This window comes from Lytechinus variegatus, chromosome 10 (assembly GCF_018143015.1).
Source record: "Lytechinus variegatus isolate NC3 chromosome 10, Lvar_3.0, whole genome shotgun sequence".
Taxonomy (NCBI): Eukaryota; Metazoa; Echinodermata; class Echinoidea; order Temnopleuroida; family Toxopneustidae; genus Lytechinus; species Lytechinus variegatus.
The window spans coordinates 8956058-8972566 of NC_054749.1; the positions used below are offsets into that span (position 1 = coordinate 8956058).

The following is a 16509-nucleotide window of genomic DNA, read 5'->3' on the forward strand; positions in this document are numbered from 1 at the left end:
AAACCAACAAAACAAACCAATAAAAATAATACCACGATGTGACAATGATTGCAACAACGAAGTGAATACTAACACAAACGTCCTTGTAATTTGTTTTAATCCGGCCTGGTGAATCATTCTAAATAAAACTATCATACCCGCTCCTGTGTCCAGGTCATCGCCAGGAGCTATCCAAGTGAGAACCAAGGAGGAGTTCCCAACAAACGTCACTGTGACCCGTAGGTCCTGAACCCTAGCTGGTGGAAACAGGTCCTGGCCCGGAGTAAATCCATCAGGGAGGTTTGTAATCGTTGTTGAACCGACCGAAGAACTCCTGGTAAATGCTGGTGCAGGTACACCCTGTAGGGTCTGGCTGGATTCAACTCCAGGAAAACGTACTTCGTAAGAGCCTATATCAATCATAACACAAAAGCTAGTTTAGTCCAATAACTTTCTTTGCACTTTTTAGTGTATTTTTTTTTATACAAATATTCGGTTTGTTTACGCTCACTGAGTCGCTATACATTGAATGTTTTTTAAGGGAATCTTCACTTCAAACATATTTTGTGCTGATGCATTTTTAGTTCCCAACTGTGCTGTATTATTAGTAGTATTACTATCAATGTAACATATTTTGTAAATTCATTTTTTGTTATGCATGGTAAAATATAAAACAATCAATCATGCTCCCGCGCCAACGAATGCCCAACAACCATGTTCACTGTAGTGCAGATCAATAGAACGAATCTCAGGTTTAAAATACTAACTTTCGCAGGTGAGATAGACAAACTGCAGTTCACTTAAATACCCTATTTCGGACTATTTTGATATTTTATAATAATTCATGTAAGTTTAACTACTAAAATAAGCACATAAACATGACAAAGACGATACTCTTACTCGACTCCAGAATAAACATCACATTCAATGTTAACTTCTATGTGATATGCAGTTGCTGCGCAGAGCTTATCGTTTCTTTTAAAGTCTTAATTAATCCCTTAGCCTTGGGGGCCTTGGTTTTGAGGGTTGATGCCTTATCCTTAGTCTTCAGATTTTATACCTTGACTACTAGTAGACTTGTTAAGAGGTTGAACGCTGCATTTTTTAGTACAAATGTCCCACTTGGCACAAATGTTCCTTGAGTCAAAAGAAAAAGATTCATCCAAAGAGACACGCTGTATGTATGCAAATAAGCAAGTAATTTGCATAAATTTGCATATTATGTCGATATGTAAAAACAAAGACAAGGCAAATTGCGTTTTTTGGTATAATAAAGCAACTTTTATATCTATATTTTTATATTTACATTCATCATTATTGATATCATTATAATTATTATCAATATTGTTATCATTATTACTATTATTATTATTGTTCTGCCGTTTGTAATAGTGCTCTAGCACAGCAAAAGCTATAACCCAACAGGAGTATGCCTAGGATACCCTTTCCCGTTTTGGTTTTATGTATTAAAAATAGTTTATTGTCTTTATAACTCTTAAAAGATTACTTTTGTTTGTATTGATACCTTGGAATAGATTGAGGAGAAAATACTCTTCAACTGACATGTAGAGGAGCTGTGGTAAATTGAAGAACAGTCACACGGCCCTTTATTGATTCCACTCTATGTTGAATTTAAATATTTTGAGAGCCCAATCGGAAGAAAGATACATTTCTACTACACACAGTAAAGCCTCTTTGCGTTCTCCTCTTGAAAAAAAACAAACAAACATAGAAGGCATTGTTTTATATCTCATAAAATAAGTTCGTGTACATGGTGTACGTGACGGTGGCCTGTCGAAGTTGCCAAACCGTTTATTTTGTTTTGACAATATATATTTAGAATATCGTCTAAATGAAGTCCTCATCTGGAAATGGGCACTTATTAAAGGCAGCATCTACATTATATAGAGGAGACCTTGGTACTGGGAAGAGGGGGCTGAAGCTTGCTTAATTTCTTGGGACCAAAATTTTACAATGAATCTTTTTTTATTTTCAAATTTACATCAATAAATTTTACAGGCAAATAAACAAAAAGGATTGCACTACAAAATGAAGTTTTTGGGGGTAACGTTTCTTTTTTTTTGTCACATCTGCCGGAATTCCAGGGGGTGCTATCTATCGAGAATAATACACGCAGCACCCCCCCCCCCTTCCGGAAAATCTTGCGGGTGCTTCAGCCCCCGCTTCCAAGTGCCAGGGCCTCCTCTATATAATGTAGATGCTGCCTTTAATAAGTGCCCTTTTCCAGATGAGGGCTTCATTTAGACGATATTATAAATATATATTGTCAAAACAAAATAAAGGGTTGGGCAACTTCGACAGGCCACCGTCATGTACACGAACTTATTTTATGCGATATAAAACAAGCCCTTCTAGGTTTTTTTTCAAGAGGAGAAAGTAAAGAGGTTTAACTGTGTGTAGAAGAAATGTATCTTTCTTCCGAATGGACTCTGAAAATATTTAAATTTAACATAGAGTGGAAGCAATAACAGGGTTTGAGTATTATAGAGCTTACGTGTGGCTTCTTTTTTCAATGTACTACAGCTCTTCGACGTGTCAATTGTAGAGTATTTTCTCCTCAATCTATTCCAAGATATCAATACAAACAATAGTAATCTTTTAAGAGTTCTAAAGACAATAAACTATTTTTGAATACATAAAACCAAAAGGGAAAAGGGTATCCTAGGCATGCTCCTGTTGGGTTATAGCCTTTACTGTGCTAGAGCATTATTACAAACTGCAGAACAATAATAACAATGATAATAAAGATCACATTAATAATAATATTAATATAGATAAATATGAAATATAGATATAAAAGTTGCTTTATTATACCAAAAACGCAATTTACCTTGCCGGTGGCTTTTAAACACGATATATTTTTTCATTTAGTGTCGAAATACAGAGAGGGGATGGAGTAAATTCGGAGGGCTCCGGTGGACGTAGGCTTAAATAAACTTCAGGAAACATGTTAACTGATGTCTTATACATATGTCTTTTCCATGTCGATAATACAAGTCAAACTGGTTTTGGAAATGCCGCGGGGAATGCAGAAGTTACCACTTCGGGGTCTCCAAAAGACTGCTAGGATCGAAAGCTTAGGCCCCTTTTCACTCTATTTTACTCCATTGGCTCTTTTTTTTAGATAAGCAGTTTTCAGCAGCTTCTTTTTGCCTTAAATTTAAACAAAGTTAAAATATGGATTGAGGTGGGGTACATTCGTCATGATTCATGTGCCAGAGCTTCATTTAAGCAGTAACCTGCAAAGCAATGTCTCCTGTAAATTTTCCAAGAGAAACAAATTAGAAACAAATAAAACAAAATTAATAGTGTTTTACCGATACCGAAATGCATTTTGCCCGTATGTATCATAGATTACGGTGTGGCAGACACACTAACAAAAGCGATACGAGAAGCCGATGGAAGCTATTGTGTTGAGATTGTGTTATCTCGAATGACATACCATTGATCGCTTTATTGTCCGATTCGTGAGTGTGACTGGACATAGAGGTTGTTTTGGTCTCGTTTTAGCGCAATATCACGTCATACATTTTGACATATTTGCCCTCTTTCTAAGCAAATTAAGACACTAATACTGTCATGAAGCATATCGATGTTTTCGCTATATATTCTCTTTCATGTAGAATGTTGACATTTTGTATTAATTGCTGTTATTAATAAAACAGTTCAGGATTCTTGAAAAAATACTCTGTTTTAAATTAAAATTTGCATAATTTATGTAAATTAGGTAATAATAAACAAGGATATCCCAATTATTTCATGACAATTTTCTTCCCTGTCTTACCCTAAGTCTTTATTTCCTATTTTAGGGCAGTTCTGGTGAAATATATATTTTGAATTACTTGTTTTTACATATCGACATAATATGCAAATTTATGCAAATTACTTGCTTATTTGCATAGATACAGCGTGTCTCTTTGGATGAATCTTTTTCTTTTGACTCAAGGAACATTTGTGCCAAGTGGGACATTTGTACTAAAAAATGCAGCGTTCACCCCTTTTTTTGCAGTTAACAAGTCTACTATACTACACCGTCGACAATTATTTTAAAACATGCAGCAGCATGAGACCAAAAGCATTCTAAGTTTCACGATAATCTGACACTTCAACGTGTTTAGGTGTCAAAGGCAATGGAGGGCGAGAACTTCTAACATTTGAATTCTTCATAAGACTTACATAACTTTAGATTTCATGAACTATGTTTTAAAGAAATTTGTTCCTGGAAGCATCAAAACTAGTTGCCATGCTTATGTATGCGAACTGGATCCTGAACGTTTTGATCCATTCATCAATATTGCTTGGCGTAACTGAGGCCATAGATAATATTACGGTTTCCAACTGAAACTTCCAGTTGGCATAAACCTATCATTGATTATCTTTGCACATTTCAAACAGTTTCTTTGTAAAAACGTTAAATCCGCCAAAGGAACTAATATGAAAATTGTTTGGGTTAATTAAATATATTGATGATAAAAAAAACCAATACAAGCAGCAGGGACAAATAATCACCCAAACCCAGCCAGCGAATGATATCCATTTGTTCCTGAAAGGACAAGTCCACCCCAACAAAAACCTGATTTAAATAAAAAGAGAAAAAATCAACAAGCATAACACTGAAAATTTCATCAAAATCGGATGTAAAATAAGAAAGTTATGGCATTATAATGTTTCGCTTCATTTCACAAAACAGTTATATGCACATCTCGGTCAGTATGCAAATGAGGAACTGATGACATCACTCACTATTTCTTATGTATTTTATGATATGAAATATGAAATAATTTCATTTTCTCGTCTTTGTCATGTGAAATGAAGTTTCATTCATCCCTGAACACATGGAATTCCGTTATTTTAACATTTTGTGCTTCAGGCAAGGAGGTCCTTATCGTCAAATTCGTAAAAATTGAAATATTGTATAATTCAAACAATAAAAAACAAAAGAAATAGTGAGTGAGTGACATCATCGACTCTCTCATTTGGATGTAACTGGCTCGTTCATATAACTATTTTGTTGAAAATAAGCGAAACTTTGAAATGTCATAACTTTCTTATTTTACATCCGATTTTGATGATGAAATTTTCAGCATTGTGCTTGTCTGATTTTTCTCTATTGATTCAAATCAACATTTTTCTGAGGTGGACTTGAACTTTAAAGATGAATAAATAAATATGAAAGTGAGTAAGCCCATATTCTTCATGTTTTAAATCGGTGAAATAATTATAACATCAACTCTATCTGTAAGATATATTTCCTGACCAATAGTTCCTGGAGAAATTATCGTCCCGTCATCAGCCACTCGAAGTGCAGCTTGAACCCTTGATAGCCCTGTTCGAGCACGGGTCAAAATGATCGCTGATCCGTCGTTCTCAGAAATCGCACGAATACCGTAGAACCCTTTTCCCGTGATGTTTGTAATGAAACGGGAGTAGATGCCATCATTAGCTGTTATGTCAGCACCTTTGTAACGGACAATAAATAGAGGATAAATTGTTAATACAGCATTCAATCGACAGATATATCTACAGCATCCAACTAACCAAAGTTAACAATAAGGCAGGTGTGTTTTCCATAAATGCATACATCGACATCGCATACATCAGGGAAAATACTGTATTTAGCATTCATCATGCCAGAAAGGAATTTCAAGTGTATACACTGTTAAAAATTCAAACAACGCTATTTACTATGTGAATCGCACAATAGTTGTTTAAACAGTTCAAACAATTGTTTTAAATCTTAAACTATATCTTAACGCTATGCTTCTTTTTGTTTAAAAAGGACATTGTGCAAATTTCCTGTAGAAAAAAGTATGACACTGATAGATTTCCATAGAGTTACGATTGATTGGATCAATCGTAACTGATTGTAAGATGGGGCCCAGATCACAATGGACATGATGGACAGCTGAGAAGTTTGTGTCGAAAGTTGACGGATCGGGGCAACAGATCATCCTAAAATTCGGACGGAAAAAAAATCGCAAATGAATATCGTTTGTCCATTGTCCGTGACGACATTGCTGGTTTGATTTTCCGATTTAACAAAGGCTGTATTGTGATTGAAGGGCTTTTGACAAAAGATATATAGAAAGGGTCTTCGCAGTGATTGCGGAAACTCCATATTCAGTAACAGAAAAGCATGATATATTAATAAGGTGTGGCTTATTATGAATTTTCTTTTGCATTTAGTGTTTCATCACTCTTGGATTTATGGTTTATCCTGTCATAAATTTTGAAATGCATGCTATCCTAACTTTCAAAATCAGTTCAGAACTCGAGTTTGTGACGACATACCTCCACCATCGTCACGAAGCTCTATGAGATCAGCTACATATCCACCGGGCTTTTCCACGATAGCACGAACAATTGCCTTCACGACAGGTTGAAAACCTTTACTAAGTTTGACGAAGGCGCTCAGTGGTTTGACGCCGACAGATAAATCGAGGACCGAATTACCAACACCTGATTTCATGACGATTGGCTCGTCATCTCCCTCCATGTTGATTCTTGAAAACACGGAGAAGGTCACAGATTGAAGTCCCGAAAACGTATTCTCTATTGAATACGACCATTCGCCACTCTACAAAGTCAAAATAAATTAATATCGAGTTGTGTGAAAATCTTGCTTAAGCAAGTAATGTCTCATTCCATTTCGACACAAATCCATTCATTTCGTACACTGCAAAAACTCCGGTGTTGATTTAACACCAGCCCGGAATCTATATATGTCCACACAAGAGAGGTATTGAAACAACACAGTTTGGAATCAAACATGGTGTTGTGTAAACACCTTTCTGGTGTTGGACCAAAGCGAAACTGGTGTTGTTTAACACTTTTCTGGTGTGGACATATATAGATCCCGGTCTGGTGTTAAATCAACGCAACAACTGTATTATCTCATTTCCATTTGGCAGCTTATTCTGACTGTGGTAGAGAATGTTCTCACTACGTTCCTAAAACTAGTTTACTGGAAACTAGTTTAGTGGAAACTAGTTTAACGCGTAGTGAGAACGGTCAAAGCGGTCTTGGAAGCGATCTTCCAAACCAGTTTGGAAAACCACCTCGCGATGTAGTTTTCAAGATCGCTTTGCCTCGTTAAACTGGTTTTAGCGTAAGTGAGGACACAACCGTTCTTCGGGAAGCGATCTTCGCACATTTTGAGCGCGCTATCCACACAACAGGTGTAGAATGCCTATGCTGCGGTTTCGAATTACGCGCGAAACGTCTCACCCAAAGACCCCACTGAGTGCGTTTCCATAGCAACAAGAGCGCTTTACGTGAAGTGATTTTGAAAACCACTTTCGTGTGATCAAGTGAGAACGCTAGCAAAGCGATATTCCAAAGTGGTTTCCTGAATCGTTTTCCAGTAAACTAGTTTTAGAAAGCGTAATGAGAATGGCCTCAAAGACCCGAAATCCATACACACCAAGAAATAGATTTTCAAATTTGAACCCTAGAAGATGGTACAAAATAGCAGCACCTCGAGGGATGTTTATTAGTGCAATTATGCTTTGTACACCTTTAATGGTGCACTTGGCTATTAAGCACCCTATAGGGTGCAGAGGTGAACCATTAAAGTCAAGGATTTCCTATCTTAAAAGGTGAAAAGTTGCGCCTATATGAGTTAAACAGAGAATTTTTTGGTGGAAATGATAAAGGTGCATTTTTTAACCCTTTTTTCACTTAGGGTGCAAAAGTTTCTCAGTGTGTTGACGTGCTTTCATAAGACATGTCTGAGGAATAATCCAATGCGTTGGCTATCCTTACCATGGCCAGTCCTTCGACTGCTATGGTGATGACATTTCTGTTGGTGTGGACAGTATATTGTTGATTACGTTCTGTGATCGTTGTATTGTCGGGTTGTGTAATTACCACATTTACTCCTATTGAGGGAAAATAAGATAACCATCTTTACATTGGTATTTTGAGACTAAACAATGAATCATCATTTTTATACTAAATCGAGAGTTACAATCGATTTAAACATTCGTCCTTTGATATTACAATATAAACTTGCATAAATATTGTAGTATTAGACAAACTAATTCATTTCATGAGATTTCCACAGGTTTTAGGTTTACGTGTTTGGAGGGACAAGAAAGAAGAGGGGATAATAGCTAAATTGTGATATAGGCAATCTTAATTTCAGGCCACACACACTCAATTCTGAGATTTAAAAAAGACCAGGAAGATGGTCAGATGTGTCCTGGAAATGCTTAAAGTACACAACCGAAGAATCAAAAGTATTTTATAATGACTTTTTGTGGTCATCATTGTAAAGGGGAAGTATTACTAAGCAGATATATAACTTCACTTTCAAAAATAGTGATTAGAGTTTGCAGAAATCAGCTCTCAAAAATGACTTATTTTCATGGCATATTTCTGCCTCCGTCCGTCCTCTGGCGAGCTCCAGCTGAGTGACGTTACACCAAGAGCAGTGAGCAGCTGAGCTGACAGCAGCCCATTGAAGACGATCTTTCCAATCAGCGGTTTTTGCTCTTAGAATTGTTTATTCCTCTCAAGATTGGTCTTATTACATGGATAAAAGTTTGAATTTTCTGAACAGTAAAATGAAATGCACATTTAGCATATTTTGGTAACCGATAATTAGCTTAGAAAAAATTATTTGTTTTCAAGAAATATACGTGAATAAACAAAGCATATTTTCACTTAGAAATCATGCTTGCACCACATTGATATAATTATCAATATAAAGCATAGACATTCGTCTTCACGACTGAATAAAAATTACGAAATTTAATTACGTAGCAAGTTCAGGAACCACAAAAATCACGGCAATATCCATCGCGAAATGATTGGAATTGCAGTTGGATTGCCGAAGCATTGCCAGGCAACAGCAGCGAACGCACTTTGTTTATATATCATTATGAACCCGGCAGAAATAGAGACACCATCTATGGACAAATTTGTACGCACGTAGGTTTTTTGTGAGTGCGGGGATCCTGGTTCGAAACTCTTTGATTTTTTTGGTTCGGGATTTTTTTTTAAATGATATTCCTTCCCCGTTCCTACCAGCTCTTTTTTCTCTTTTTATTTTCATGTGAGATTCTATTCAGTCCTGTATTTATTAAATCTTACTTCTTAATTGCTGCTTTTGATTTTCAAGTTCTTGATTAGATTCTCTACTTATATCATTTGGGTAGCGACTCACTCACTCACTGACTGGAGTGCATGGAGCAACACAATGACGACTTCAGTTGACAAAATCGGTCTTTACAGTCCACAATTCAATAAAACGGGCAAAGGAACACAGTTCTGATTCACGTTTGGTCTGAAGTTGTCGAAAACGAAATTGAATATCACATTACATGAAGAAAACGGTAAATTCGGAAGATATTGAACAGGTCAGTAAGGTGATTCAGTGCATGATGCACCGAGACATGATGAGCTCGTCGATTGTGTGATGTCATTATTCTCGACCGCTTTCGGCTGCGTGATTGTCGGTCTGGGGGGGCTGAGAAGGGTGTCTAATAATTTCATTTCTTGCATTTTCACGACATCTTTAAGACTTTTTAGTGACATATTTGTGTATAAAAAGACAATACCTTTCCATCGATATATAATTTGTACATAATCATCACTTTCGTGAATTTTCTTCGTGTGTATACTTTAAGGGCTTTATACACGAAGAGAATAGCTTCTTAACAAATCAAAATAATGCTAGCGGCTAGCGCACATCGAGAGTTGAAAATGTTGATATGTGAAGACCATAAAACGGACATTTTGCAACATACTTTAAAAAGAATAATTTGTAAATAAAGCAAAATAATGAAAACCTGATGTCCAAAAAATGTGTTGTATATTGACTTCAAAACTTGATATTGCCCCATATCAGCCTATTGAGCAAGATTATGTATCTCACAGAACAGGCAATGCGAACACATATTTGAAAATGATTATCAAACCATCAAAATAACAAATTTATGAAATGAAAGCTCTCCCAACAACAACATTGGCGCCATGTAGTATAATGCACGCGTCTGTGGGCATAGCCGGCGCTATGAATACCTGCATACATATTACATACAGAAATTACGTAAAGAAATTACTGCCAAGAAATGACCAATTCGACTAATGCGCACCCTCAAAGGAATTCAGGTCATTTAAAGTATACACACGAAGAAAATTCACGAAAGTGATGATTATGTACAAATTATATATCGATGGAAAGGTATTGTCTTTTTATACACAAATATGTCACTAAAAAGTCTTATAGATGTCGTGAAAATGCAAGAAATGAAATTATTAGACAACCTTCTCAGCCCCCAGACCGACAATCACGCAGCCGAAAACGGTCGAGAATAATGACATCACACAATCGACGAGCTCATCATCTCTCGGTGCATCATATGCACTGAATCACCTTACTGACCTGTTCAATATCTTCCGAATTTACCGTTTTTTTCATGTAATGTGATATTCAATTTCGTTTTCGACAACTTCAGACCAAACGTGAATCAGAACTGTGTTCCTTTGCCCGTTTTTATTGAATTGTGGACTGTAAAGACCGATTTTGTCAACTGAAGTCGTCATTGTGTTGCTCCATGCACTCCAGTCAGTGAGTGAGTGAGTGAGTCGCTACCCAAATGATATAAGTAGAGAATCTAATCAAGAACTTGAAAATCAAAAGCAGCAATTAAGAAGTAAGATTTAATAAATACAGGACTGAATAGAATCTCACATGAAAATAAAAAGAGAAAAAAGAGCTGGTAGGAACGGGGAAGGAATATCATTTAAAAAAAAATCCCGAACCAAAAAAATCAAAGAGTTTCGAACCAGGATCCCCGCACTCACAAAAAACCTACGTGCGTACAAATTTGTCCATAGATGGTGTCTCTATTTCTGCCGGGTTCATAATGATATATAAACAAAGTGCGTTCGCTGCTGTTGCCTGGCAATGCTTCGGCAATCCAACTGCAATTCCAATCATTTCGCGATGGATATTGCCGTGATTTTTGTGGTTCCTGAACTTGCTACGTAATTAAATTTCGTAATTTTTATTCAGTCGTGAAGTCGAATGTCTATGCTTTATATTGATAATTATATCAATGTGGTGCAAGCATGATTTCTAAGTGAAAATATGCTTTGTTTATTCACGTATATTTCTTGAAAACAAATATTTTTTTCTAAGCTAATTATCGGTTACCAAAATATGCTAAATGTGCATTTCATTTTACTGTTCAGAAAATTCAAACTTTTATCCATGTAATAAGACCAATCTTGAGAGGAATAAATAATTCTAAGAGCAAAAACCGCTGATTGGAAAGATCGTCTTCAATGGGCTGCTGTCAGCTCAGCTGCTCACTGCTCTTGGTGTGACGTCACTCAGCTGGAGCTCGCCAGAGGACGGACGGAGGCAGAAATATGCCATGAAAATAAGTCATTTTTGAGAGCTGATTTCTGCAAACTCTAATCACTATTTTTAAAAGTGAAGTTATATATCTGATTAGTAATACTTCACCTTTACAATAATGACCACAAAAAGTCATTATAAAATACTTTTGATTCTTCGGTTGTGTACTTTAAAATCCCTTTTTTGGTCTGATAGTCAAAACGTATCAGCTCGCGCTGTGAGCTCGCATTTTGATTGGCGAGTAATGTATAACCATATTTATTCGAACAAACTACTTAAAATCCCCCTTTCATGATAGTTTATCAATAATTTCGTCTTGCGATTGCGCTCGCATCATTATTTTTAAATATATTAACCAATGTATATTATTTATAAAAAAAGTATTTAAAGTGTCATTTTGGCCTCAATATCAACAAATACTGCTCTCATATTAGGTTTATTAGATTAATGTGTGATAACAACATTTTCATGGATTCCTAATAATCAAATTGTCCCTTTTTCAATATCGACAAGTTTTATCGTCAGATTAGAAAGAATAGGGGGATAGTCATCATTTTCATATGATAACAAAAATCCTGAGAATGTTCCGGTCCTAGCTCGCACTTCACCCTCGCATCATTTATTAGGTGCGATCCATATCCATTTCAGAATTTTCCTACACAGTGCTTGAAATAATGCCTAAATTCACCCTATTTCAAATGAGAATATGAAACATTTTGATTTTCATAACAAAAAAATTAAGTACCCAGATTTCAGCTCTAAATCTAAATGCGCGCACTCATGTTTATCGAGGTAGCAGCTTTTTTTTTTTTTTTTTTACAGAAATCGTGCTTAAATTATCCAGTTTCAGATAAAAAAAAATAAAAACTTTCTGCTCGCGCTTCGGGCTCATATTATTCATATAGGAAGATACCCATTTAACCCTCCTTTTCCTGATTTACAAAAGATGAAAATCTCAGTTTTGTTTCCGCTCGCGCTTTACACCCGCATCAATTGTATAGTTATATAACTATCCTGTTCACGATTACAAAAAGTGCTAAGAATGTCCAGTTTTTAGGTCGAAATGTAAAACATTTTCAGCTCGCGCTTCGCGCGTGCATTATTTGAGTGTTAAAATATGTAATGGGTCACTGCAAACAGTCCTTATCAGGTCCCATTTCGATCAGGCCAGAACGCATATTAAACATTTATTACATACGCATCTTGTTCTTGTTTTCCTCTTCAATTTACAGTAAGCCCAAACACAGTGTGACTTTGCATGAGTGTTGTTATTATCATCGGAATGCAAAATACAAAGCAATGTTCATGTTATCTTTAAAAAATAGTCTATCAATGTGGTTTTTTATTTGCCTAAAGTTCGTAAATTTGATAATCATTTTATTTTTTGGCAACTAAATACATGTATGTAAAAAGTAATTTAAAAAATGTATTATATAGAAATAGTATACCTGGAGCAGTTGAACTAGATGAAGACGTATACGTAACAATGAACTGCGTCCTGTTGCCGATTGAGTTATCAAAATTGAGTCTGCCTGCTTGAATACTTCCATTTCCTAGTAAAAATCCTTCACCAACCAACTAAGTCAGAAAATTTGATAGACAACGCAAGACACAGAATTTTTTTTAACTTTCCATTTTGTTTATAAATGTTCGATAGGCTAATTATAAGTGTTTTTATCATTGTTTAAAATTATCGGGGTATATGTCATACTGCAGGGTTGGCCTGTCCATTTTTATCATGTTTATCAACTGGTTTAGTGACTTCAGGCACCCTGCTGTTTGTTTATTTTTTTACGTGTAGAAAGAAAATTAGTCCAGTTAAATTCTCTCGTGGTTTGGGTAAAATAAGGTTGCCAATTTCAGGAGGTAAACCCCTCAGAATAATTCCCTTTTCTTTCATAGTGTATTTTTAATATGCTGATGGACTCGGAGTTGCGTAAGACTACCTTGGGGAAAATAAAATCCCAAAAGATGAAAAAAAATGAATGGATAAATTTGAATACACAAATAGATAAATAAATATATGAATACAAAAAATAAATGTTGATAAAGAAATAAATGTAGATAAATGAACTGATATACACCTGAATACCGATGCTATTTGTTGTTGTACACATCTCCACGGTTTGTGTCAGGGCACTAATAATGGAAGAAGTACCGTTATCTGGATAAAATATCGCTGCCCCTCCTGTATTCAGCGATGAGAAATAGAGTTGATGATTCAGATTAAGAATCAGATTAATTTATTTGTCCATATAAAAAAATCATAGAAATTTGTTCTCCACTGACAGTACATTAAAATATGAAATATATATATAAACACTAATAACGTATAAATTTACAAACATTGAAGGAATATGAATGAACACTGTAGCGAAATAATTACTCATACGACAGAATGAAAAACATGTGAAGAGAGATAACCGAAGAGAAAGTAGTATGCAATACAGACTCTGAATGGCTCGTGAGGTGGATCTGCTGGTTTGCCATAGCCTCAGTAGACCTAGTCTGCTATGCAGACTCGTTGAATCAGCTGAGGTACACTCACTGCAGATGTGGGTCTACATTTGTAGACTAAGGAGAAAGGGTGGAAGAGATCAAGTAAAAGCGAAAAGAAAGAAGTCAACTGGATAAAAAAAGAGACATAGAGTGGCAAGGAAAGACAGAAAAGGAAGAAAGGGGAAAAGAGGTGAAACAGAGGGAAAGAGATATATAGAAAAGGGGGGGAAATACAACATGGAGAGAAGATACACAGCTGCACTTACAGTAATTACATTATAAGGAGATAAGCATCAAAAGTCGGCTTTGTGATAGTCTGCAGGCACAGACCCTGATTGAAATTTTTTAGCAGCAAGTGTGTATCCACGCAAAGACTAGCACATAAAAAACTTGATGTTTCAGGCCTTCAGTACACAAGGCATGAGAAGGTTGCACTTTCAGACCCTTAACTCGAGTAAAGGGTTTGCACATCAGACTAGCTTTGATGGGTCATGAATGGAAATGACAGAGGCAAGAATGGGCAGTAGGTCGACAACTGATGTTTTGAAATGGAATTTGGACTGACCTATAAATGATATAATTAGACCATGTAGAATGGCAAGACAATGATTAAATGATACAATCATTATTATAATCGATCAGGGAGCTACTACTGCTAGTCTGCTACTACTTCTACTACTACTACTACTACTACTACTACTACTACTACTACTACTACTACTACTACTACTACTACTACTACTACTACTACTACTTCTACTACTCCTCCTACTACTACCGCTTCTACCACTACTTCTACTGCTGCTGCTGTTGCTACTTCTACTACTACTACTACTACTGCTGCTGCTGCTGCTGCTACTACTTCTTCTACTACTACTGCTGCTGCTATTACTACTACTTATTCTACTACTACTTCTACTACTAATATTACTTCTACTACTACTCCTACTACTACTGCTTATACTTCTACTACTACTACTACTCCTCCTACTTCTACTACTCCTCCTACTACTACCGCTTCTACCACTACTTCTACTGCTGCTGCTGTTGCTACTTCTACTACTACTACTATTACTTCTACTACTACTACTACTACTACTACTACTACTACTACTACTACTACTACTACTACTGCTGCTGCTGCTGCTGCTGCTGCTGCTACTTCTACTACTACTTCTACTACTACTACTATTACTTCTACTACTACTACTACTACTACTACTACTACTACTACTACTTCTACTACTACTCCTACTTCTTCTACTACTCCTACTACTACTGCTGCTATCACTTCTACTACTACTACTACTACTACTACTACTACTACTTCTACTACTACTACTACTACTGCTGCTGCTGCTGCTGCTACTTATTCTACTACTACTGCTGCTGCTGCTGCCACTACTACTTATTCTCCTACTACTTCTACTACTAATATTACTTCTACTACTACTACTACTACTACTACTACTACTTCTACTACTACTACTACTACTACTACTACTACTACTACTACTACTACTGCTGCTGCTGCTGCTGCTGCTGCTACTACCACTACTGCTGCTGATGCTACTACTTCTTCTACTAGTACTACTACTACTAGTACTAATACTATCACTACTGCTACTGCTGCTACTACTTCTACTACTAGTACTACTACTACTAGTACTAATACTATCACTACTGCTACTGCTACTGCTGCTACTACTTCTTCTACTACTACTGCTGCTGCTACTACTACTTATTCTACTACTATACTTCTACTCCTGATATTACTTCTTCTACTACTACGACTACTGCTGCTGCTGCTGCTGCTACAACTACTTCTACTCCTACTCCTACTTCTACTACTACTCCTACTACTACTGCTTATACTACTACTACTACTCCTCCTACTTCTACTACTACTCCTACTACTACTACTACTACTACTACTACTACTACTACCACTACTACTACTACTACTGCTTCTACTACTCCTACTACTACTTCTCCTACTACTACTACTACTACTGTTGCTGCTACCACTTCTACTACTACTACTACTACTACTACTACTACTACTGCTGCTGCTGCTGCTGCTACTACTTCTACTACTACTATTACTACTATTACTACTTCTACTCTTACTTCTACTACTAGTACTACTACTGCTGCTGCTGCTGCTACTTCTTCTTCTACTACTACTACTATTACTTCTACTACTACTGCTGCTGCTGCTGCTGCTACGTCTACTACTACTACTTCTTCTACTACTACTACTCCTACTTCTTCTGCTACTCCTACTCCTACTACTGCTGCTGCTACTCATTCTTCTACTATTACTTCTACTACTGCTGCTTCTGCTACTTCTTCTACTACTACTATTACTTCTACTAATGCTGCTGCTACTTCTACTACTTCTACTACTTCTACTACTTCTACTACTACTACTACTCCTACTACTACTTCTCCTACTACTACTGTTGCTGCTACCACTTCTACTACTACTACTACTACTACTACTACTACTACTGCTGCTGCTGCTGCTGCTGCTGCTGCTGCTACTTCTTCTCCTGCTACTACTACTACTACTCCTACTGCTGCTACTACTTCTACTACTATGCTGCTACTACTACTACTCCCACTTCTAGTTCGAT

General features: G+C 36.4%; 1 protein-coding gene across 1 annotated transcript in view; it reads right to left on the reverse strand.

Moving 5' to 3' along the window:
• The window catches only part of LOC121422453 (calcium-activated chloride channel regulator 1-like), a 65322-nt gene that overhangs the window by 8304 nt on the left and 40509 nt on the right, over nucleotides 1-16509 (reverse strand). Inside the window, exons 9-14 of the mRNA XM_041617515.1 lie at nucleotides 13456-13559; nucleotides 12820-12949; nucleotides 7765-7880; nucleotides 6292-6577; nucleotides 5258-5458; nucleotides 138-389 (exon numbers count right to left, since the gene is read on the reverse strand). Of these exons, the coding sequence (XP_041473449.1) occupies nucleotides 138-389; nucleotides 5258-5458; nucleotides 6292-6577; nucleotides 7765-7880; nucleotides 12820-12949; nucleotides 13456-13559 (1089 nt within the window). The remainder of the gene's footprint in view (nucleotides 1-137; nucleotides 390-5257; nucleotides 5459-6291; nucleotides 6578-7764; nucleotides 7881-12819; nucleotides 12950-13455; nucleotides 13560-16509) is intronic.